General features: G+C 34.9%; 1 protein-coding gene across 1 annotated transcript; it reads right to left on the bottom strand.

Moving 5' to 3' along the window:
- Positions 1 to 23631: 23631 nt before the first annotated feature.
- On the bottom strand, positions 23632 to 26266 carry LOC115557343 (uncharacterized). The gene is made up of 4 exons (XM_030375103.1): positions 25969 to 26266; positions 25525 to 25791; positions 23892 to 24032; positions 23632 to 23769 (listed from the first exon to the last, which is right to left on the bottom strand). The coding sequence occupies exons 1-4, from the start codon at positions 26086 to 26088 to the stop codon at positions 23632 to 23634; spliced, it is 666 nt and encodes a 221-aa protein (XP_030230963.1). The 5' UTR covers positions 26089 to 26266.
- Between the last annotated feature and the right edge of the window lie 427 nt (positions 26267 to 26693).

The raw sequence follows: 26693 nt of genomic DNA, 5'->3' as shown, positions 1-26693 counted from the left end.
CAAAACGTTATCTTTTTTTCCCTCTAAGTTATGAATCTTTGAAAAAAAGTTGCAATTCCATCAATGACCATGCATAATTCAGGGGCGTTAGTCCAAAACTCGATTTGGAAGGGCTGAATCTGGAAGTTGGAAGTGGGAAGTTGGAAGCAATTTTTACAAAGAATTATTTGTCCACCAGGGGGCAGAAGGATCATAGGCTGAATTTGGAAGTTGGGGTCTGAATTTGGAAGTCATTTTTACAAAGAATTGTATGTCCACCAGGGGGCAAAAGGATCATAGGCTGAATTTGGAAGTTGGGGGTTGGAATTTGGAAGTCATTTTTACAAAGAACAAATGTAGAGTTGGACCTTACACTGTCCAATTTGGACTTTTTGTCAGAGTGTCACCATTGAACAAATGTAGAGTTGGACCTTACACTGCCCAATTTGGACTTTTTGTCAGAGTGTCACCATTGAACAAATATAGAGTTGGACCTTACACTGCCCAATTTGGACTTTTTGTCAGAGTGTCACCATTGAACAAATGAGGATCACGAAATTTTGTCAGTGTCACCCAGATCCAGCCAGACCTCTACGAGCCTCTACCAATCTCCCTTCTATTTCTAATAACCTAAACACACGTCAATTAATTTGGATCGGTTTTAAGTTATTTTCTCGGCATAGGAAGGGGCTAGAAACATAATTCCTGCAGATTCAGGATCGGACCGAGCCCTGCTACTCACATATAATCGTTGGGCGAGATTGCGCCAACAAGTGGTGGAAAGAAATTCCAAAAAAGTGCACCACAGACCACCACCGAACGACTCAAAATGGCCTAAAACGTGCTCCTAGACACTTTCTGTGGGAACTTTTTTTGACTCCACACTTGGTCAAATCTTCTAAAAAAAAAGTGCACCACAGACCACCACCAAAAGACTCGAAATGGCATAAAACGTGCTCCTAGACACTTTCTGTGGGAACTTCTTTTCAGAATTTTCAAATTTCAAATTATAAAAAAAAATAAAAATTCAAATTTCAAATAATCAAAAAGAAAAAAAAATAATTAATATAATTTTTAAATATTAATTTACAATTTTAAGATTTCAAATTATCAAAAAAAAAAAAAGAAGATTTTTCAAATTTCAATTTATCAAAAGAAAAAAAAATGTGATGAATTTTCAAATTTCTAATTATCAAAAAAAATAAAAGAATGAAAAAAAATGGAATGAATTTTCAAATTCCAAATTAAAAAAATGGTGAATGGGATCGGGCCGGATATTTTTTTTGACTCCACACTTGGTCAAATTTTCCAAAAAAGTGCACCACAGACCAAAAAATAAATAAATAATTAAATGTGAATGATTTGTCAAATTTCAAATTATCAAAAAGAAAAAAAATAAATAAATAATTAATGAATTTTCAATTTTCTAAATATCAAAAAAAAAAAAAAAGAATTTTCTCATTTCAAATTATCAAAAAATAAAAAAATGAATTTTCAAATTTCTAATTATAAAAAAAAAAATCTAATTAATAAAATCACCAAACGAGTCAAAATGGCATAAAACGTGCTCCTAGACACTTTCTGTGGGAACTTCTTTTCAGAATTTTCAAATTTCAAATTATAAAAAAAAATAAAAATTCAAATTTCAAATAATCAAAAAGAAAAAAAAATAATTAATATAATTTTTAAATATTAATTTACAATTTTAAGATTTCAAATTATCAAAAAAAAAAAAAGAAGATTTTTCAAATTTCAATTTATCAAAAGAAAAAAAAATGTGATGAATTTTCAAATTTCTAATTATCAAAAAAAATAAAAGAATGAAAAAAAATGGAATGAATTTTCAAATTCCAAATTAAAAAAATGGTGAATGGGATCGGGCCGGATATTTTTTTTGACTCCACACTTGGTCAAATTTTCCAAAAAAGTGCACCACAGACCAAAAAATAAATAAATAATTAAATGTGAATGATTTGTCAAATTTCAAATTATCAAAAAGAAAAAAAATAAATAAATAATTAATGAATTTTCAATTTTCTAAATATCAAAAAAAAAAAAAAAGAATTTTCTCATTTCAAATTATCAAAAAATAAAAAAATGAATTTTCAAATTTCTAATTATAAAAAAAAAAATCTAATTAATAAAATCACCAAACGAGTCAAAATGGCATAAAACGTGCTCCTAGACACTTTCTGTGGGAACTTTTTTGACTCCACACTTGGTCAAATCTTCTAAAAAAAAATTCCAAAAAAGTTTACACTGCCCAATTTTGACCTTCAATTTGGACCCTAAATTTGCACCCTCAATTTGGACCTTCAATTTGGACCCTCAATTTGGACCTTCAATTTGGACCCTAAATTTGGACCCTCAATTTGGACCCTCAATTTGGACCTTTTGGGTCCTAAATTTGGACCTTTTGGGTCCTAAATTTGGACCCTAAATTTGGACCCTCAATTTGGACCCTCAATTTGGACCTTTTGGGTCCTAAATTTGGACCTTTTGGGTCCTAAATTTGGACCCTCAATTTGGACCTTTTGGGTCCTAAATTTGGACCTTTTGGGTCCTAAATTTGGACCCTAAATTTGGACCCTCAATTTGGACCCTCAATTTGGACCTTTTGGGTCCTAAATTTGGACCTTTTGGGTCCTAAATTTGGACCCTAAATTTGGACCCTCAATTTGGACCTTTTGGGTCCTAAATTTGGACCTTTTGGGTCCTAAATTTGGACCCCTAAATTTGGACCCTCAATTTGGACCCTCAATTTGGACCTTTTGGGTCCTAAATTTGGACCTTTTGGGTCCTAATTTTGGACCCTAAATTTGGACCCTCAATTTGGACCCTCAATTTGGACCTTTTGGGTCCTAAATTTGGACCTTTTGGGTCCTAAATTTGGACCCTAAATTTGGACCCTCAATTTGGACCTTTTGGGTCCTAAATTTGGACCCTAAATTTGGACCCTCAATTTGGACCTTTTGGGTCCTAAATTTGGACCTTTTGGGTCCTAAATTTGGACCCTAAATTTGGACCCTCAATTTGGACCTTTTGGGTCCTAAATTTGGACCCTAAATTTGGACCCTCAATTTGGACCCTCAATTTGGACCTTTTGGGTCCTAAATTTGGACCTTTTGGGTCCTAAATTTGGACCCTCAATTTGGACCCTCAATTTGGACCTTTTGGGTCCTAAATTTGGACCCTCAATTTGGACCCTAAATTTGGACCCTCAATTTGGACCCTCAATTTGGACCTTTTGGGTCCTAAATTTGGACCCTCAATTTGGACTTTCAATTTGGACCTTAAACTGCCCAATTTGGACTTTTTGTCAGAGTGTCACCATTGAACAAATGTAGAGTTGGACCTTACACTGCCCAATTTGGACTTTTTGTCAGAGTGTCACCATTGAACAAATGTGGAGTTGGACCTTACACTGCCCAATTTGGACTTTTTGTCAGAGTGTCACCATTGAACAAATGTAGAGTTGGACCTTACACTGCCCAATTTGGACTTTTTGTCAGAGTGTCACCATTGAACAAATGTAGAGTTGGACCTTACACTGCCCAATTTGGACTTTTTGTCAGAGTGTCACCATTGAACAAATGAGGATCACGAAATTTTGTCAGTGTCACCCAGATCCAGCCAGACCTCTACGAGCCTCTACCAATCTCCCTTCTATTTCTAATAACCTAAACACACGTCAATTAATTTGGATCGGTTTTAAGTTATTTTCTCGGCATAGGAAGGGGCTAGAAACATAATTCCTGCAGATTCAGGATCGGACCGAGCCCTGCTACTCACATATAATCGTTGGGCGAGATTGCGCCAACAAGTGGTGGAAAGAAATTCCAAAAAAGTGCACCACAGACCACCACCGAACGACTCAAAATGGCCTAAAACGTGCTCCTAGACACTTTCTGTGGGAACTTTTTTTGACTCCACACTTGGTCAAATCTTCTAAAAAAAAAGTGCACCACAGACCACCACCAAAAGACTCGAAATGGCATAAAACGTGCTCCTAGACACTTTCTGTGGGAACTTCTTTTCAGAATTTTCAAATTGCAAATTATAAAAAAAAATAAAAATTCAAATTTCAAATAATCAAAAAGAAAAAAAAAATAATTAATATAATTTTTAAATATTAATTTACAATTTTAAGATTTCAAATTATCAAAAAAAAAAAAAGATTTTTCAAATTTCAATTTATCAAAAGAAAAAAAAATGTGATGAATTTTCAAATTTGTAATTATCAAAAAAAATAAAAGAATGAAAAAAAATGGAATGAATTTTCAAATTCCAAATTAAAAAAATGGTGAATGGGATCGGGCCGGATATTTTTTTTGACTCCACACTTGGTCAAATTTTCCAAAAAAGTGCACCACAGACCAAAAAATAAATAAATAATTAAATGTGAATGATTTGTCAAATTTCAAATTATCAAAAAGAAAATAAATAAGTAAATAATTAATGAATTTTCAATTTTCTAAATATCAAAAAAAAAAAAAATGAATTTTCTAATTTCAAATTATCAAAAAAAAAAAAAATGAATTTTCACATTTCTAATTATAAAAAAAAAAATCAAATTAATAAAATCACCAAACGAGTCAAAATGGCATAAAACGTGCTCCTAGACACTTTCTGTGGGAACTTTTTTGACTCCACACTTGGTCAAATCTTCTAAAAAAAAATTCCAAAAAAGTTTACACTGCCCAATTTTGACCTTCAATTTGGACCCTAAATTTGCACCCTCAATTTGGACCTTCAATTTGGACCCTCAATTTGGACCTTCAATTTGGACCCTAAATTTGGACCCTCAATTTGGACCCTCAATTTGGACCTTTTGGGTCCTAAATTTGGACCCTAAATTTGGACCCTCAATTTGGACCCTCAATTTGGACCTTTTGGGTCCTAAATTTGGACCTTTTGGGTCCTAAATTTGGACCCTCAATTTGGACCCTCAATTTGGACCCTCAATTTGGACCTTTAGGGTCCTAAATTTGGACCTTTTGGGTCCTAAATTTGGACCCTAAATTTGGACCCTCAATTTGGACCCTCAATTTGGACCTTTTGGGTCCTAATTTTGGACCCTCAATTTGGACCCTAAATTTGGACCCTCAATTTGGACCCTCAATTTGGACCTTTTGGGTCCTAAATTTGGACCCTCAATTTGGACTTTCAATTTGGACCTTAAACTGCCCAATTTGGACTCTTTGTCAGAGTGTCACCATTGAACAAATGTAGAGTTGGACCTTACACTGCCCAATTTGGACTTTTTGTCAGAGTGTCACCATTGAACAAATGTGGAGTTGGACCTTACACTGCCCAATTTGGACTTTTTGTCAGAGTGTCACCATTGAACAAATGTAGAGTTGGGCCTTACACTGCCCAATTTGGACTTTTTGTCAGAGTGTCACCATTGAACAAATGTAGAGTTGGACCTTACACTGCCCAATTTGGACTTTTTGTCAGAGTGTCACCATTGAACAAATGAGGATCACGAAATTTTGTCAGTGTCACCCAGATCCAGCCAGACCTCTACGAGCCTCTACCAATCTCCCTTCTATTTCTAATAACCTAAACACACGTCAATTAATTTGGATCGGTTTTAAGTTATTTTCTCGGCATAGGAAGGGGCTAGAAACATAATTCCTGCAGATTCAGGATCGGACCGAGCCCTGCTACTCACATATAATCGTTGGGCGAGATTGCGCCAACAAGTGGTGGAAAGAAATTCCAAAAAAGTGCACCACAGACCACCACCGAACGACTCAAAATGGCCTAAAACGTGCTCCTAGACACTTTCTGTGGGAACTTTTTTTGACTCCACACTTGGTCAAATCTTCTAAAAAAAAAGTGCACCACAGACCACCACCAAAAGACTCGAAATGGCATAAAACGTGCTCCTAGACACTTTCTGTGGGAACTTCTTTTCAGAATTTTCAAATTTCAAATTATAAAAAAAAATAAAAATTCAAATTTCAAATAATCAAAAAGAAAAAAATAATAATTAATATAATTTTTAAATATTAATTTACAATTTTAAGATTTCAAATTATCAAAAAAAAAAAAAGAAGATTTTTCAAATTCCAATTTATCAAAAGAAAAAAAAATGAGATGAATTTTCAAATTTCTAATTATCAAAAAAAGTAGAATGAAAAAAAATGGAATGAATTTTCAAATTCCAAATTAAAAAAATGGTGAATGGGATCGGGCCGGATATTTTTTTTGACTCCACACTTGGTCAAATTTTCCAAAAAAGTGCACCACAGACCAAAAAATAAATAAATAATTAAATGTGAATGATTTGTCAAATTTCAAATTATCAAAAAGAAAAAAAATAAATAAATAATTAACGAATTTTCAATTTTCTAAATATCAAAAAAAAAAAAAATGAATTTTCTCATTTCAAATTATCAAAAAAAAAAAAAATGAATTTTCAAATTTCTAATTATAAAAAAAAAAATCAAATTAATAAAATCACCAAACGAGTCAAAATGGCATAAAACGTGCTCCTAGACAATTTCTGTGGGAACTTTTTTGACTCCACACTTGGTCAAATCTTCTAAAAAAAAATTCCAAAAAAGTTTACACTGCCCAATTTTGACCTTCAATTTGGACCCTCAATTTGGACCTTTTGGGTCCTAAATTTGGACCCTCAATTTGGACCCTAAATTTGGACCCTCAATTTGGACCCTCAATTTGGACCTTTTGGGTCCTAAATTTGGACCCTCAATTTGGACTTTCAATTTGGACCTTAAACTGCCCAATTTGGACTTTTTGTCAGAGTGTCACCATTGAACAAATGTAGTGTTGGACCTTACACTGCCCAATTTGGACTTTTTGTCAGAGTGTCACCATTGAACAAATGTAGAGTTAGACCTTACACTGCCCAATTTGGACTTTTTGTCAGAGTGTCACCATTGAACAAATGAGGATCACGAAATTTTGTCAGTGTCACCCAGATCCAGCCAGACCTCTACGAGCCTCTACCAATCTCCCTTCTATTTCTAATAACCTAAACACACGTCAATTAATTTGGATCGGTTTTAAGTTATTTTCTCGGCATAGGAAGGGGCTAGAAACATAATTCCTGCAGATTCAGGATCGGACCGAGCCCTGCTACTCACATATAATCGTTGGGCGAGATTGCGCCAACAAGTGGTGGAAAGAAATTCCAAAAAAGTGCACCACAGACCACCACCGAACGACTCAAAATGGCCTAAAACGTGCTCCTAGACACTTTCTGTGGGAACTTTTTTTGACTCCACACTTGGTCAAATCTTCTAAAAAAAAAGTGCACCACAGACCACCACCAAAAGACTCGAAATGGCATAAAACGTGCTCCTAGACACTTTCTGTGGGAACTTCTTTTCAGAATTTTCAAATTGCAAATTATAAAAAAAAATAAAAATTCAAATTTCAAATAATCAAAAAGAAAAAAATAATAATTAATATAATTTTTAAATATTAATTTACAATTTTAAGATTTCAAATTATCAAAAAAAAAAAAAGAAGATTTTTCAAATTCCAATTTATCAAAAGAAAAAAAAATGAGATGAATTTTCAAATTTCTAATTATCAAAAAAAGTAAAAGAATGAAAAAAAATGGAATGAATTTTCAAATTCCAAATTAAAAAAATGGTGAATGGGATCGGGCCGGATATTTTTTTTGACTCCACACTTGGTCAAATTTTCCAAAAAAGTGCACCACAGACCAAAAAATAAATAAATAATTAAATGTGAATGATTTGTCAAATTTCAAATTATCAAAAAGAAAAAAAATAAATAAATAATTAACGAATTTTCAATTTTCTAAATATCAAAAAAAAAAAAAATGAATTTTCTCATTTCAAATTATCAAAAAAAAAAAAAATGAATTTTCAAATTTCTAATTATAAAAAAAAAAATCAAATTAATAAAATCACCAAACGAGTCAAAATGGCATAAAACGTGCTCCTAGACAATTTCTGTGGGAACTTTTTTGACTCCACACTTGGTCAAATCTTCTAAAAAAAAATTCCAAAAAAGTTTACACTGCCCAATTTTGACCTTCAATTTGGACCCTCAATTTGGACCTTTTGGGTCCTAAATTTGGACCCTCAATTTGGACCTTTTGGGTCCTAAATTTGGACCTTTTGGGTCCTAAATTTGGACCCTAAATTTGGACCCTCAATTTGGACCTTTTGGGTCCTAAATTTGGACCCTAAATTTGGACCCTCAATTTGGACCTTTTGGGTCCTAAATTTGGACCTTTTGGGTCCTAAATTTGGACCCTAAATTTGGACCCTCAATTTGGACCTTTTGGGTCCTAAATTTGGACCCTAAATTTGGACCCTCAATTTGGACCTTTTGGGTCCTAAATTTGGACCCTCAATTTGGACCCTAAATTTGGACCCTCAATTTGGACCCTCAATTTGGACCTTTTGGGTCCTAAATTTGGACCCTCAATTTGGACTTTCAATTTGGACCTTAAACTGCCCAATTTGGACTTTTTGTCAGAGTGTCACCATTGAACAAATGTAGAGTTGGACCTTACACTGCCCAATTTGGACTTTTTGTCAGAGTGTCACCATTGAACAAATGTGGAGTTGGACCTTACACTGCCCAATTTGGACTTTTTGTCAGAGTGTCACCATTGAACAAATGTAGAGTTGGACCTTACACTGCCCAATTTGGACTTTTTGTCAGAGTGTCACCATTGAACAAATGTAGAGTTGGACCTTACACTGCCCAATTTGGACTTTTTGTCAGAGTGTCACCATTGAACAAATGAGGATCACGAAATTTTGTCAGTGTCACCCAGATCCAGCCAGACCTCTACGAGCCTCTACCAATCTCCCTTCTATTTCTAATAACCTAAACACACGTCAATTAATTTGGATCGGTTTTAAGTTATTTTCTCGGCATAGGAAGGGGCTAGAAACATAATTCCTGCAGATTCAGGATCGGACCGAGCCCTGCTACTCACATATAATCGTTGGGCGAGATTGCGCCAACAAGTGGTGGAAAGAAATTCCAAAATAGTGCACCACAGACCACCACCAAAAGACTCAAAATGGCCTAAAACGAGCTCCTAGACACTTTCTGTGGGAACTTTTTTTGACTCCACACTTGGTCAAATTTTCCAAAAAAGTGCACCACAGACCACCACCGAACGACTCAAAATGGCCTAAAACGTGCTCCTAGACACTTTCTGTGGGAACTTTTTTTGACTCCACACTTGGTCAAATCTTCTAAAAAAAAAGTGCACCACAGACCACCACCAAAAGACTCGAAATGGCATAAAACGTGCTCCTAGACACTTTCTGTGGGAACTTCTTTTCAGAATTTTCAAATTTCAAATTATAAAAATAAATAAAAATTCAAATTTCAAATAATCAAAAAGAAAAAAAAAATAATTAATATAATTTTTAAATATTAATTTACAATTTTAAGATTTCAAATTATCAAAAAAATTTTTTTTCAAATTTCAATTTATCAAAAGAAAAAAAAATGTGATGAATTTTCAAATTTCTAATTATCAAAAAAAATAAAAGAATGAAAAAAAATGGAATGAATTTTCAAATTCCAAATTAAAAAAATGGTGAATGGGATCGGGCCGGATATTTTTTTTGACTCCACACTTGGTCAAATTTTCCAAAAAAGTGCACCACAGACCAAAAAATAAATAAATAATTAAATGTGAATGATTTGTCAAATTTCAAATTATCAAAAGGAAAAAAAATAAATACATAATTAATGAATTTTCAATTTTCTAAATATCAAAAAAAAAAAAAATGAATTTTCTCATTTCAAATAATCAAAAAAAAAAAAAATGAATTTTCAAATTTCTAATTATAAAAAAAAAAATCAAATTAATAAAATCACCAAACGAGTCAAAATGGCATAAAACGTGCTCCTAGACACTTTCTGTGGGAACTTTTTTGACTCCACACTTGGTCAAATCTTCTAAAAAAAAATTCCAAAAAAGTTTACACTGCCCAATTTTGACCTTCAATTTGGACCCTAAATTTGCACCCTCAATTTGGACCTTCAATTTGGACCCTCAATTTGGACCTTCAATTTGGACCCTAAATTTGGACCCTCAATTTGGACCCTCAATTTGGACCTTTTGGGTCCTAAATTTGGACCTTTTGGGTCCTAAATTTGGACCCTAAATTTGGACCCTCAATTTGGACCCTCAATTTGGACCTTTTGGGTCCTAAATTTGGACCCTCAATTTGGACCCTCAATTTGGACCTTTTGGGTCCTCAATTTGGACCCTCAATTTGGACCTTTTGGGTCCTAAATTTGGACCCTCAATTTGGACTTTCAATTTGGACCTTAAACTGCCCAATTTGGACTTTTTGTCAGAGTGTCACCATTGAACAAATGTAGAGTTGGACCTTACACTGCCCAATTTGGACTTTTTGTCAGAGTGTCACCATTGAACAAATGTGGAGTTGGACCTTACACTGCCCAATTTGGACTTTTTGTCAGAGTGTCACCATTGAACAAATGTAGAGTTGGACCTTACACTGCCCAATTTGGACTTTTTGTCAGAGTGTCACCATTGAACAAATGTAGAGTTGGACCTTACACTGCCCAATTTGGACTTTTTGTCAGAGTGTCACCATTGAACAAATGAGGATCACGAAATTTTGTCAGTGTCACCCAGATCCAGCCAGACCTCTACGAGCCTCTACCAATCTCCCTTCTATTTCTAATAACCTAAACACACGTCAATTAATTTGGATCGGTTTTAAGTTATTTTCTCGGCATAGGAAGGGGCTAGAAACATAATTCCTGCAGATTCAGGATCGGACCGAGCCCTGCTACTCACATATAATCGTTGGGCGAGATTGCGCCAACAAGTGGTGGAAAGAAATTCCAAAAAAGTGCACCACAGACCACCACCGAACGACTCAAAATGGCCTAAAACGTGCTCCTAGACACTTTCTGTGGGAACTTTTTTTGACTCCACACTTGGTCAAATCTTCTAAAAAAAAAGTGCACCACAGACCACCACCAAAAGACTCGAAATGGCATAAAACGTGCTCCTAGACACTTTCTGTGGGAACTTCTTTTCAGAATTTTCAAATTGCAAATTATAAAAAAAAATAAAAATTCAAATTTCAAATAATCAAAAAGAAAAAAAAAATAATTAATATAATTTTTAAATATTAATTTACAATTTTAAGATTTCAAATTATCAAAAAAAAAAAAAGATTTTTCAAATTTCAATTTATCAAAAGAAAAAAAAATGTGATGAATTTTCAAATTTGTAATTATCAAAAAAAATAAAAGAATGAAAAAAAATGGAATGAATTTTCAAATTCCAAATTAAAAAAATGGTGAATGGGATCGGGCCGGATATTTTTTTTGACTCCACACTTGGTCAAATTTTCCAAAAAAGTGCACCACAGACCAAAAAATAAATAAATAATTAAATGTGAATGATTTGTCAAATTTCAAATTATCAAAAAGAAAATAAATAAGTAAATAATTAATGAATTTTCAATTTTCTAAATATCAAAAAAAAAAAAAATGAATTTTCTAATTTCAAATTATCAAAAAAAAAAAAAATGAATTTTCACATTTCTAATTATAAAAAAAAAAATCAAATTAATAAAATCACCAAACGAGTCAAAATGGCATAAAACGTGCTCCTAGACACTTTCTGTGGGAACTTTTTTGACTCCACACTTGGTCAAATCTTCTAAAAAAAAATTCCAAAAAAGTTTACACTGCCCAATTTTGACCTTCAATTTGGACCCTAAATTTGCACCCTCAATTTGGACCTTCAATTTGGACCCTCAATTTGGACCTTCAATTTGGACCCTAAATTTGGACCCTCAATTTGGACCCTCAATTTGGACCTTTTGGGTCCTAAATTTGGACCCTAAATTTGGACCCTCAATTTGGACCCTCAATTTGGACCTTTTGGGTCCTAAATTTGGACCTTTTGGGTCCTAAATTTGGACCCTCAATTTGGACCCTCAATTTGGACCCTCAATTTGGACCTTTAGGGTCCTAAATTTGGACCTTTTGGGTCCTAAATTTGGACCCTAAATTTGGACCCTCAATTTGGACCCTCAATTTGGACCTTTTGGGTCCTAATTTTGGACCCTCAATTTGGACCCTAAATTTGGACCCTCAATTTGGACCCTCAATTTGGACCTTTTGGGTCCTAAATTTGGACCCTCAATTTGGACTTTCAATTTGGACCTTAAACTGCCCAATTTGGACTCTTTGTCAGAGTGTCACCATTGAACAAATGTAGAGTTGGACCTTACACTGCCCAATTTGGACTTTTTGTCAGAGTGTCACCATTGAACAAATGTGGAGTTGGACCTTACACTGCCCAATTTGGACTTTTTGTCAGAGTGTCACCATTGAACAAATGTAGAGTTGGGCCTTACACTGCCCAATTTGGACTTTTTGTCAGAGTGTCACCATTGAACAAATGTAGAGTTGGACCTTACACTGCCCAATTTGGACTTTTTGTCAGAGTGTCACCATTGAACAAATGAGGATCACGAAATTTTGTCAGTGTCACCCAGATCCAGCCAGACCTCTACGAGCCTCTACCAATCTCCCTTCTATTTCTAATAACCTAAACACACGTCAATTAATTTGGATCGGTTTTAAGTTATTTTCTCGGCATAGGAAGGGGCTAGAAACATAATTCCTGCAGATTCAGGATCGGACCGAGCCCTGCTACTCACATATAATCGTTGGGCGAGATTGCGCCAACAAGTGGTGGAAAGAAATTCCAAAAAAGTGCACCACAGACCACCACCGAACGACTCAAAATGGCCTAAAACGTGCTCCTAGACACTTTCTGTGGGAACTTTTTTTGACTCCACACTTGGTCAAATCTTCTAAAAAAAAAGTGCACCACAGACCACCACCAAAAGACTCGAAATGGCATAAAACGTGCTCCTAGACACTTTCTGTGGGAACTTCTTTTCAGAATTTTCAAATTTCAAATTATAAAAAAAAATAAAAATTCAAATTTCAAATAATCAAAAAGAAAAAAATAATAATTAATATAATTTTTAAATATTAATTTACAATTTTAAGATTTCAAATTATCAAAAAAAAAAAAAGAAGATTTTTCAAATTCCAATTTATCAAAAGAAAAAAAAATGAGATGAATTTTCAAATTTCTAATTATCAAAAAAAGTAGAATGAAAAAAAATGGAATGAATTTTCAAATTCCAAATTAAAAAAATGGTGAATGGGATCGGGCCGGATATTTTTTTTGACTCCACACTTGGTCAAATTTTCCAAAAAAGTGCACCACAGACCAAAAAATAAATAAATAATTAAATGTGAATGATTTGTCAAATTTCAAATTATCAAAAAGAAAAAAAATAAATAAATAATTAACGAATTTTCAATTTTCTAAATATCAAAAAAAAAAAAAATGAATTTTCTCATTTCAAATTATCAAAAAAAAAAAAAATGAATTTTCAAATTTCTAATTATAAAAAAAAAAATCAAATTAATAAAATCACCAAACGAGTCAAAATGGCATAAAACGTGCTCCTAGACAATTTCTGTGGGAACTTTTTTGACTCCACACTTGGTCAAATCTTCTAAAAAAAAATTCCAAAAAAGTTTACACTGCCCAATTTTGACCTTCAATTTGGACCCTCAATTTGGACCTTTTGGGTCCTAAATTTGGACCCTCAATTTGGACCCTAAATTTGGACCCTCAATTTGGACCCTCAATTTGGACCTTTTGGGTCCTAAATTTGGACCCTCAATTTGGACTTTCAATTTGGACCTTAAACTGCCCAATTTGGACTTTTTGTCAGAGTGTCACCATTGAACAAATGTAGTGTTGGACCTTACACTGCCCAATTTGGACTTTTTGTCAGAGTGTCACCATTGAACAAATGTAGAGTTAGACCTTACACTGCCCAATTTGGACTTTTTGTCAGAGTGTCACCATTGAACAAATGAGGATCACGAAATTTTGTCAGTGTCACCCAGATCCAGCCAGACCTCTACGAGCCTCTACCAATCTCCCTTCTATTTCTAATAACCTAAACACACGTCAATTAATTTGGATCGGTTTTAAGTTATTTTCTCGGCATAGGAAGGGGCTAGAAACATAATTCCTGCAGATTCAGGATCGGACCGAGCCCTGCTACTCACATATAATCGTTGGGCGAGATTGCGCCAACAAGTGGTGGAAAGAAATTCCAAAAAAGTGCACCACAGACCACCACCGAACGACTCAAAATGGCCTAAAACGTGCTCCTAGACACTTTCTGTGGGAACTTTTTTTGACTCCACACTTGGTCAAATCTTCTAAAAAAAAAGTGCACCACAGACCACCACCAAAAGACTCGAAATGGCATAAAACGTGCTCCTAGACACTTTCTGTGGGAACTTCTTTTCAGAATTTTCAAATTGCAAATTATAAAAAAAAATAAAAATTCAAATTTCAAATAATCAAAAAGAAAAAAATAATAATTAATATAATTTTTAAATATTAATTTACAATTTTAAGATTTCAAATTATCAAAAAAAAAAAAGAAGATTTTTCAAATTCCAATTTATCAAAAGAAAAAAAAATGAGATGAATTTTCAAATTTCTAATTATCAAAAAAAGTAAAAGAATGAAAAAAAATGGAATGAATTTTCAAATTCCAAATTAAAAAAATGGTGAATGGGATCGGGCCGGATATTTTTTTTGACTCCACACTTGGTCAAATTTTCCAAAAAAGTGCACCACAGACCAAAAAATAAATAAATAATTAAATGTGAATGATTTGTCAAATTTCAAATTATCAAAAAGAAAAAAAATAAATAAATAATTAACGAATTTTCAATTTTCTAAATATCAAAAAAAAAAAAAATGAATTTTCTCATTTCAAATTATCAAAAAAAAAAAAAATGAATTTTCAAATTTCTAATTATAAAAAAAAAAATCAAATTAATAAAATCACCAAACGAGTCAAAATGGCATAAAACGTGCTCCTAGACAATTTCTGTGGGAACTTTTTTGACTCCACACTTGGTCAAATCTTCTAAAAAAAAATTCCAAAAAAGTTTACACTGCCCAATTTTGACCTTCAATTTGGACCCTCAATTTGGACCTTTTGGGTCCTAAATTTGGACCCTCAATTTGGACCTTTTGGGTCCTAAATTTGGACCTTTTGGGTCCTAAATTTGGACCCTAAATTTGGACCCTCAATTTGGACCTTTTGGGTCCTAAATTTGGACCCTAAATTTGGACCCTCAATTTGGACCTTTTGGGTCCTAAATTTGGACCTTTTGGGTCCTAAATTTGGACCCTAAATTTGGACCCTCAATTTGGACCTTTTGGGTCCTAAATTTGGACCCTAAATTTGGACCCTCAATTTGGACCTTTTGGGTCCTAAATTTGGACCCTCAATTTGGACCCTAAATTTGGACCCTCAATTTGGACCCTCAATTTGGACCTTTTGGGTCCTAAATTTGGACCCTCAATTTGGACTTTCAATTTGGACCTTAAACTGCCCAATTTGGACTTTTTGTCAGAGTGTCACCATTGAACAAATGTAGAGTTGGACCTTACACTGCCCAATTTGGACTTTTTGTCAGAGTGTCACCATTGAACAAATGTGGAGTTGGACCTTACACTGCCCAATTTGGACTTTTTGTCAGAGTGTCACCATTGAACAAATGTAGAGTTGGACCTTACACTGCCCAATTTGGACTTTTTGTCAGAGTGTCACCATTGAACAAATGTAGAGTTGGACCTTACACTGCCCAATTTGGACTTTTTGTCAGAGTGTCACCATTGAACAAATGAGGATCACGAAATTTTGTCAGTGTCACCCAGATCCAGCCAGACCTCTACGAGCCTCTACCAATCTCCCTTCTATTTCTAATAACCTAAACACACGTCAATTAATTTGGATCGGTTTTAAGTTATTTTCTCGGCATAGGAAGGGGCTAGAAACATAATTCCTGCAGATTCAGGATCGGACCGAGCCCTGCTACTCACATATAATCGTTGGGCGAGATTGCGCCAACAAGTGGTGGAAAGAAATTCCAAAATAGTGCACCACAGACCACCACCAAAAGACTCAAAATGGCCTAAAACGAGCTCCTAGACACTTTCTGTGGGAACTTTTTTTGACTCCACACTTGGTCAAATTTTCCAAAAAAGTGCACCACAGACCACCACCGAACGACTCAAAATGGCCTAAAACGTGCTCCTAGACACTTTCTGTGGGAACTTTTTTTGACTCCACACTTGGTCAAATCTTCTAAAAAAAAAGTGCACCACAGACCACCACCAAAAGACTCGAAATGGCATAAAACGTGCTCCTAGACACTTTCTGTGGGAACTTCTTTTCAGAATTTTCAAATTTCAAATTATAAAAATAAATAAAAATTCAAATTTCAAATAATCAAAAAGAAAAAAAAAATAATTAATATAATTTTTAAATATTAATTTACAATTTTAAGATTTCAAATTATCAAAAAAATTTTTTTTCAAATTTCAATTTATCAAAAGAAAAAAAAATGTGATGAATTTTCAAATTTCTAATTATCAAAAAAAATAAAAGAATGAAAAAAAATGGAATGAATTTTCAAATTCCAAATTAAAAAAATGGTGAATGGGATCGGGCCGGATATTTTTTTTGACTCCACACTTGGTCAAATTTTCCAAAAAAGTGCACCACAGACCAAAAAATAAATAAATAATTAAATGTGAATGATTTGTCAAATTTCAAATTATCAAAAGGAAAAAAAATAAATACATAATTAATGAATTTTCAATTTTCTAAATATCAAAAAAAAAAAAAATGAATTTTCTCATTTCAAATAATCAAAAAAAAAAAAAATGAATTTTCAAATTTCTAATTATAAAAAAAAAAATCAAATTAATAAAATCACCAAACGAGTCAAAATGGCATAAAACGTGCTCCTAGACACTTTCTGTGGGAACTTTTTTGACTCCACACTTGGTCAAATCTTCTAAAAAAAAATTCCAAAAAAGTTTACACTGCCCAATTTTGACCTTCAATTTGGACCCTAAATTTGCACCCTCAATTTGGACCTTCAATTTGGACCCTCAATTTGGACCTTCAATTTGGACCCTAAATTTGGACCCTCAATTTGGACCCTCAATTTGGACCTTTTGGGTCCTAAATTTGGACCTTTTGGGTCCTAAATTTGGACCCTAAATTTGGACCCTCAATTTGGACCCTCAATTTGGACCTTTTGGGTCCTAAATTTGGACCCTCAATTTGGACCCTCAATTTGGACCTTTTGGGTCCTCAATTTGGACCCTCAATTTGGACCTTTTGGGTCCTAAATTTGGACCCTCAATTTGGACTTTCAATTTGGACCTTAAACTGCCCAATTTGGACTTTTTGTCAGAGTGTCACCATTGAACAAATGTAGAGTTGGACCTTACACTGCCCAATTTGGACTTTTTGTCAGAGTGTCACCATTGAACAAATGTGGAGTTGGACCTTACACTGCCCAATTTGGACTTTTTGTCAGAGTGTCACCATTGAACAAATGTAGAGTTGGACCTTACACTGCCCAATTTGGACTTTTTGTCAGAGTGTCACCATTGAACAAATGTAGAGTTGGACCTTACACTGCCCAATTTGGACTTTTTGTCAGAGTGTCACCATTGAACAAATGAGGATCACGAAATTTTGTCAGTGTCACCCAGATCCAGCCAGACCTCTACGAGCCTCTACCAATCTCCCTTCTATTTCTAATAACCTAAACACACGTCAATTAATTTGGATCGGTTTTAAGTTATTTTCTCGGCATAGGAAGGGGCTAGAAACATAATTCCTGCAGATTCAGGATCGGACCGAGCCCTGCTACTCACATATAATCGTTGGGCGAGATTGCGCCAACAAGTGGTGGAAAGAAATTCCAAAAAAGTGCACCACAGACCACCACCGAACGACTCAAAATGGCCTAAAACGTGCTCCTAGACACTTTCTGTGGGAACTTTTTTTGACTCCACACGGTCAAATCTTCTAAAAAAAAAGTGCACCACAGACCACCACCAAAAGACTCGAAATGGCATAAAACGTGCTCCTAGACACTTTCTGTGGGAACTTCTTTTCAGAATTTTCAAATTTCAAATTATAAAAAAAAATAAAAATTCAAATAATCAAAAAGAAAAAAAAATAATTAATATAATTTTTAAATATTAATTTACAATTTTAAGATTTCAAATTATCAAAAAAAAAAAAAGATTTTTCAAATTTCAATTTATCAAAAGAAAAAAAAATGTGATGAATTTTCAAATTTCTAATTATCAAAAAAAATAAAAGAATGAAAAAAAATGGAATGAATTTTCAAATTCCAAATTAAAAAAATGGTGAATGGGATCGGGCCGGATATTTTTTTTGACTCCACACTTGGTCAAATTTTCCAAAAAAGTGCACCACAGACCAAAAAATAAATAAATAATTAAATGTGAATGATTTGTCAAATTTCAAATTATCAAAAAGAAAAAAAAAAAATTAATAATTAATGAATTTTCAATTTTCTAAATATCAAAAAAAAAAAAAATGAATTTTCTCATTTCAAATTATCAAAAAAAAAAAAATGAATTTTCAAATTTCTAATTATAAAAAAAAAAATCAAATTAATAAAATCACCAAACGAGTCAAAATGGCATAAAACGTGCTCCTAGACACTTTCTGTGGGAACTTTTTTGACTCCACACTTGGTCAAATCTTCTAAAAAAAAATTCCAAAAAAGTTTACACTGCCCAATTTTGACCTTCAATTTGGACCCTAAATTTGCACCCTCAATTTGGACCTTCAATTTGGACCCTCAATTTGGACCTTCAATTTGGACCCTAAATTTGGACCCTCAATTTGGACCCTCAATTTGGACCTTTTGGGTCCTAAATTTGGACCCTAAATTTGGACCCTCAATTTGGACCCTCAATTTGGACCTTTTGGGTCCTAAATTTGGACCTTTTGGGTCCTAAATTTGGACCCTCAATTTGGACCCTCAATTTGGACCTTTTGGGTCCTAAATTTGGACCTTTTGGGTCCTAAATTTGGACCCTAAATTTGGATCCTCAATTTGGACCCTCAATTTGGACCTTTTGGGTCCTAAATTTGGACCCTCAATTTGGACCCTCAATTTGGACCTTTTGGGTCCTCAATTTGGACCCTCAATTTGGACCTTTTGGGTCCTAAATTTGGACCCTCAATTTGGACTTTCAATTTGGACCTTAAACTGCCCAATTTGGACTTTTTGTCAGAGTGTCACCATTGAACAAATGTAGAGTTGGACCTTACACTGCCCAATTTGGACTTTTTGTCAGAGTGTCACCATTGAACAAATGTGGAGTTGGACCTTACACTGCCCAATTTGGACTTTTTGTCAGAGTGTCACCATTGAACAAATGTAGAGTTGGACCTTACACTGCCCAATTTGGACTTTTTGTCAGAGTGTCACCATTGAACAAATGTAGAGTTGGACCTTACACTGCCCAATTTGGACTTTTTGTCAGAGTGTCACCATTGAACAAATGAGGATCACGAAATTTTGTCAGTGTCACCCAGATCCAGCCAGACCTCTACGAGCCTCTACCAATCTCCCTTCTATTTCTAATAACCTAAACACACGTCAATTAATTTGGATCGGTTTTAAGTTATTTTCTCGGCATAGGAAGGGGCTAGAAACATAATTCCTGCAGATTCAGGATCGGACCGAGCCCTGCTACTCACATATAATCGTTGGGCGAGATTGCGCCAACAAGTGGTGGAAAGAAATTCCAAAAAAGTGCACCACAGACCACCGCCGAACGACTCAAAATGGCCTAAAACGTGCTCCTAGACACTTTCTGTGGGAACTTTTTTTGGCTCCACACTTGGTCAAATCTTCTAAAAAAAAAGTGCACCACAGACCACCACCAAAAGACTCGAAATGGCATAAAACGTGCTCCTAGACACTTTCTGTGGGAACTTCTTTTCAGAATTTTCAAATTTCAAATTATAAAAAAAAATAAAAATTCAAATTTCAAATAATCAAAAAGAAAAAAAAAATAATTAATATAATTTTTAAATATTAATTTACAATTTTAAGATTTCAAATTATCAAAAGAAAAAAAAGAAGATTTTTCAAATTTCAATTAATCAAAAGAAAAAAAAATGTGATGAATTTTCAAATTTCTAATTATCAAAAAAAATAAAAGAATGAAAAAAAATGGAATGAATTTTCAAATTCCAAATTAAAAAAATGGTGAATGGGATCGGGCCGGATATTTTTTTGGACTCCACACTTGGTCAAATTTTCCAAAAAAGTGCACCACAGACCAAAAAATAAATAAATAATTAAATGTGAATGATTTGTCAAATTTCAAATTATCAAAAAGAAAAAAAAAAAATAAATAATTAATGAATTTTCAATTTTCTAAATATCAAAAAAAAAATAAATGAATTTTCTAATTTCAAATTATCAAAAAAAAAAAAAATGAATTTTCAAATTTCTAATTATAAAAAAAAAAATCAAATTAATAAAATCACCAAACGAGTCAAAATGGCATAAAACGTGCTCCTAGACACTTTCTGTGGGAACTTTTTTGACTCCACACTTGGTCAAATCTTCTAAAAAAAAATTCCAAAAAAGTTTACACTGCCCAATTTTGACCTTCAATTTGGACCCTAAATTTGCACCCTCAATTTGGACCTTCAATTTGGACCCTCAATTTGGACCTTCAATTTGGACCCTAAATTTGGACCCTCAATTTGGACCCTCAATTTGGACCTTTTGGGTCCTAAATTTGGACCCTAAATTTGGACCCTCAATTTGGACCCTCAATTTGGACCTTTTGGGTCCTAAATTTGGACCCTAAATTTGGACCCTCAATTTGGACCCTCAATTTGGACCTTTTGGGTCCTAAATTTGGACCTTTTGGGTCCTAAATTTGGACCCTAAATTTGGACCCTCAATTTGGACCCTCAATTTGGACCTTTTGGGTCCTAAATTTGGACCCTCAATTTGGACCCTCAATTTGGACCTTTTGGGTCCTCAATTTGGACCCTCAATTTGGACCTTTTGGGTCCTAAATTTGGACCCTCAATTTGGACTTTCAATTTGGACCTTAAACTGCCCAATTTGGACTTTTTGTCAGAGTGTCACCATTGAACAAATGTAGAGTTGGACCTTACACTGCCCAATTTGGACTTTTTGTCAGAGTGTCACCATTGAACAAATGTGGAGTTGGACCTTACACTGCCCAATTTGGACTTTTTGTCAGAGTGTCACCATTGAACAAATGTAGAGTTGGACCTTACACTGCCCAATTTGGACTTTTTGTCAGAGTGTCACCATTGAACAAATGTAGAGTTGGACCTTACACTGCCCAATTTGGACTTTTTGTCAGAGTGTCACCATTGAACAAATGAGGATCACGAAATTTTGTCAGTGTCACCCAGATCCAGCCAGACCTCTACGAGCCTCTACCAATCTCCCTTCTATTTCTAATAACCTAAACACACGTCAATTAATTTGGATCGGTTTTAAGTTATTTTCTCGGCATAGGAAGGGGCTAGAAACATAATTCCTGCAGATTCAGGATCGGACCGAGCCCTGCTACTCACATATAATCGTTGGGCGAGATTGCGCCAACAAGTGGTGGAAAGAAATTCCAAAAAAGTGCACCACAGACCACCGCCGAACGACTCAAAATGGCCTAAAACGTGCTCCTAGACACTTTCTGTGGGAACTTTTTTTGACTCCACACTTGGTCAAATCTTCTAAAAAAAAAGTGCACCACAGACCACCACCAAAAGACTCGAAATGGCATAAAACGTGCTCCTAGACACTTTCTGTGGGAACTTCTTTTCAGAATTTTCAAATTTCAAATTATAAAAAAAAATAAAAATTCAAATAATCAAAAAGAAAAAAAAATAATTAATATAATTTTTAAATATTAATTTACAATTTTAAGATTTCAAATTATCAAAAAAAAAAAAAGATTTTTCAAATTTCAATTTATCAAAAGAAAAAAAAATGTGATGAATTTTCAAATTTCTAATTATCAAAAAAAATAAAAGAATGAAAAAAAATGGAATGAATTTTCAAATTCCAAATTAAAAAAATGGTGAATGGGATCGGGCCGGATATTTTTTTTGACTCCACACTTGGTCAAATTTTCCAAAAAAGTGCACCACAGACCAAAAAATAAATAAATAATTAAATGTGAATGATTTGTCAAATTTCAAATTATCAAAAAGAAAAAAAAAATAATAATAATTAATGAATTTTCAATTTTCTAAATATCAAAAAAAAAAAAAATGAATTTTCTCATTTCAAATTATCAAAAAAAAAAAAATGAATTTTCAAATTTCTAATTATAAAAAAAAAAATCAAATTAATAAAATCACCAAACGAGTCAAAATGGCATAAAACGTGCTCCTAGACACTTTCTGTGGGAACTTTTTTGACTCCACACTTGGTCAAATCTTCTAAAAAAAAAATCCAAAAAAGTTTACACTGCCCAATTTTGACCTTCAATTTGGACCCTAAATTTGCACCCTCAATTTGGACCTTCAATTTGGACCCTCAATTTGGACCTTCAATTTGGACCCTAAATTTGGACCCTCAATTTGGACCCTCAATTTGGACCTTTTGGGTCCTAAATTTGGACCCTAAATTTGGACCCTCAATTTGGACCTTTTGGGTCCTAAATTTGGACCTTTTGGGTCCTAAATTTGGACCCTCAATTTGGACCCTAAATTTGGACCCTCAATTTGGACCCTCAATTTGGACCTTTTGGGTCCTAAATTTGGACCCTCAATTTGGACTTTCAATTTGGACCTTAAACTGCCCAATTTGGACTTTTTGTCAGTGTGTCACCATTGATCAAATGTAGAGTTGGACCTTACACTGCCCAATTTGGACTTTTTGTCAGAGTGTCACCATTGAACAAATGTGGAGTTGGACCTTACACTGCCCAATTTGGACTTTTTGTCAGAGTGTCACCATTGAACAAATGTAGAGTTGGACCTTACACTGCCCAATTTGGACTTTTTGTCAGAGTGTCACCATTGAACAAATGTAGAGTTGGACCTTACACTGCCCAATTTGGACCTTCAATTTGGACCTTCAATTTGGACCTTCAATTTGGACCCTCAATTTGGACTTTCAATTTGGACCTTAAACTGCCCAATTTGGAATTTTTGTCAGAGTGTCACCATTGAACATATGTCGATTTGGAAGTTGGAAGTTGGAATTTGTCAGTGTCACCATTGAACATATGTAGATTTGGAAGTTGGAAGTGTGACCATTGAACATGTCACACTTATATTTTACATTTATACCTGCCGATATCCATTTGTGTGTGCATTGAAATGTATTTGTGAGAAGAGAGTAATTAATATAAAAATTACAAAATACATTTGTTAATCCTTCTCTTTGCATTCATTATTGATGAGACTGTTCTGACCCCATAAAAATTGACAAACAACGACCAGTTTCCAAATGTTTTTTTTATTGAAACGTTTCTAACACGGAACATGAATAAATATATATAACTAAAACACAACATGAATAAATATATATAACTAAAACACAGAACATGAATAAATATTAAGAACTTGAACATAACATGAATAAATATATAGAACTGAAACACAACACGAATAATAAATATATAGAACTGAACTGAACTACTCAACGGTTAGTTTTTTCAGGATAATGACTGCCCTCCTCCTGCTCTTTCGGGGAGAAATCCCCACTCTCTCCTTCACCTTTCTGGCCAAAAATTGGGCCACAGAGGGCCTTAGCCTCGTCCTCATGGAGCCAGCACGACTGGAGGAGGAGCCAGCAGGAGCGGGGGAGGAGGAGCCAGCAGCAGCAGGATCGGGGGAGGAGGAGCCAGCAGCAGCAGGAGCGGGTGAGGAGGAGGAATCAGATGAAGGCTCCTGCTGTGCCAAGCAGACGAAGAGGTCCCTCATCTGCTTGGCCCGTGGTAATGTCTTTTGGAGCGCATAAAAGCGCTCCTGCGTGTGGACGTCGTGGCACATGAATTCACTCAGACTCCTGCGGACCTCTGAGTGGTTGGTCTCGAAGTTCTACAAACAAAGAAAAAGAGGGGCAATTACAAACAAGAATGTCTTTGCATCGAATGTGCGTAACGGAAGCAAAATGCACCAAATTGACCAATTCCTTATCACGTGTTTTTGATACTCAAGTATGTGGCCACGGCTGAACGGATGTCCGTCAAGCTTGGGGACCCGGGGAGGCCCATCTCCCCCCAAGCTTGGAGGAGGGACGACAACACCTATGAGGCCGACTGTGCGAAAAACAAACATAATTAACAACTCTCAGAGTGACACAAGATATACTCATCCTGCTTCTGGAAACATTGGACCCGAAGCTTGTATGTGTTTTAATTATGTGTTTTAATTATGTTTGTATTATAATTGATAATGCCTCATTTGCATTCCTTCTTAAATGTTTTATATTGTTTTATATATATGCGTGTGTGTATGTGTGTGTGTGTGTCTGTGTGTGTGTGTGTGTGTGTGTGTGTGTGTGTGTGTCTGTGTGTGTGTGGGTGTGTGTGTGTGTGTGCGCGTATGTGGACAAATACGTGTGCGTGTGTGCGTGTGTGCTACATGTTCGGTGTGTGTGGGTGTAGAAGTTGGAATCTGTCAGTGTCACCCAGATCCAGCCAGACCTTACACTGCCCAATTTGGAATTTTTGTCAGAGTGTCACCATTGAACATATGTAGATTTGGAAGTTGGAAGTGTGACCATTGAACATGCGTGGATTTGGAAGTTGGAAGTTGGAATCTGTCAGTGGCACCATTGAACATATGTAGATTTGGAAGTTGGAAGTTGGAAGTGTGACCATTGAATATGTGTGGATTTGGAAGTTGGAAGTTGGAATCTGTCAGTGTCACCATTGAATATATGTAGATTTGGAAGTTGGAAGTTGGAAGTGTGACCATTGAACATGCGTGGATTTGGAAGTTGGAAGTTGGAATCTGTCAGTGGCACCATTGAACATATGTAGATTTGGAAGTTGGAAGTTGGAAGTGTGACCATTGAATATGTGTGGATTTGGAAGTTGGAAGTTGGAATCTGTCAGTGTCACCATTGAATATATGTAGATTTGGAAGTTGGAAGTGTGACCATTGAACATGTGTGGATTTGGAAGTTGGAACCTTCCCAATTCCGACTTCCAAATCTACACATGTTGAATGGTGACACTAAGTATTTAACAAACAAATAAACTAAACTATAAACAAATTATAAATAAACTAATAGTATTTATAATTTGTCAAAATCAAAACATGGTGACAAACACACCAACATCTACAGGGTTTTAAGTATATTCTATGTATAATATGTGTTGAGATTTATTTGACCATTACTTTTCCTAACTAAAAATGTCACTTAATCAGTAAACAAGACGATAAGACGGGCAACAATCAAACATTTATTTATTAATACCGTGACAATGGAACATTTAAACATATCAATAATAGAACATAAAAACAATGGAACCAATCAACATAACAACAATTTAACGCAAGTTATATCTATCAGAACAACCACCATCTTCCTTTGTCTTTGAAACTTTGTGGCGGGCGGCTTTGGGCCTGTAATAACCCCGCTTTTTTCCACCACCGCCCCAGAAAACGATAGCTTCCTCTTCATCCCTCGACGTTTCAGTGGGCGCCCCACTTCAGGTTCCTCTGAGTCGGATTCCTCCAGCTCCATGGAGGCCATGTCCTCATCACTGGGAGGGTCTCGCTGTGAAGCGGGTGACGTGGGTGTGGGCGGGGTCCCAGTGTTGAGGTCCTCATCACAGGGAGGGTCTCGCTGTGCAGCAGGTGGCAAATCAACAGACATAGGCTTATGTTAAAGAGGTGTTTACACTTATTTCATTTACGAAAATTATTGTGAATCAGTATCCCTACATATAGTATCTCATATCGTATATATATCAATCAATATGATTGTATGGAAGAGGGCATTCAACAAATTGAGTTAACTCACATCTGGAGGAAGTTGGTGGAGGTCCGCCAGGTGTTTGTCCAGGCGGGAGAAGACCACCTTGTTGCAAACTCGGCAGTTTAATCGACCTGTAACACTAAAATGAACATGAACAGCTTCCATCAAGGCCTTGGCTGGGGATAGTGTTATGAATAATTACATCTGAAACTAGAGAATGCATTTCTTGCAGACAATGCAGTGAGTGCTGTAGTGGAAAGTAAGGTTAGATAAAGAAAAAGAAAGATAGAAAGAAAGAAAAACAATTAGTTGAGCACTGCTTGCAACACCCAGGTATGACTTTGACTCACCGCCCACTGGACCAGCGGGCGGAGGAGCAGGGTTTATTGTAGGTGTTGACTCAGGTGGGAAATGAAGTTCCCACTTCCAAATCTATATATGTTCAATGGTGGACTCTGACAAAAAAATCCAACTTACAACTTCCAACTTCCAAATCGACATATGTTCAATGGCGACAGTGATAAAAATCCAACTTCCAAATCTACATATGTTCAAAGGTGACAATGACAACAAAATCCAACTTCCGACTTCCAACTTCCAAATCGACACATGTTGAATGGTGAGACTAAGTCTTTAGTAAACGAACAAACTAAACGTATTTATAATTTGTGAAAATCAATACATTGTGACAAACACACCAACATCTACAGGGTTTCATGTGTATTCTATGTATAATATGTGTTGAGATTAATGAGAACATAATTGTTACT

Source organism: Gadus morhua, chromosome 2 (genome assembly GCF_902167405.1).
Source record: "Gadus morhua chromosome 2, gadMor3.0, whole genome shotgun sequence".
In the NCBI taxonomy this organism is placed as follows: domain Eukaryota; kingdom Metazoa; phylum Chordata; class Actinopteri; order Gadiformes; family Gadidae; genus Gadus; species Gadus morhua.
This window is presented reverse-complemented; position numbering and strand designations above follow the sequence as displayed.

Excerpts from the sequence above, each read along its gene's own strand:
- LOC115557343 (XM_030375103.1), bottom strand. The coding sequence starts at position 26,088 with ATGGAAGCTGTTCATGTTCATTTTAGTGTTACAGGTCGATTAAACTGC. Across the intron at positions 25,792-25,968 it reads TCCACCAACTTCCTCCAGAT|CGAGACCCTCCCTGTGATGA; the intron begins GTGAGTTAACTC and ends CCTGCTGCACAG. Across the intron at positions 23,770-23,891 it reads GGGACCTCTTCGTCTGCTTG|TCGTGCTGGCTCCATGAGGA; the intron begins GCACAGCAGGAG and ends CTCCTCCTCCAG.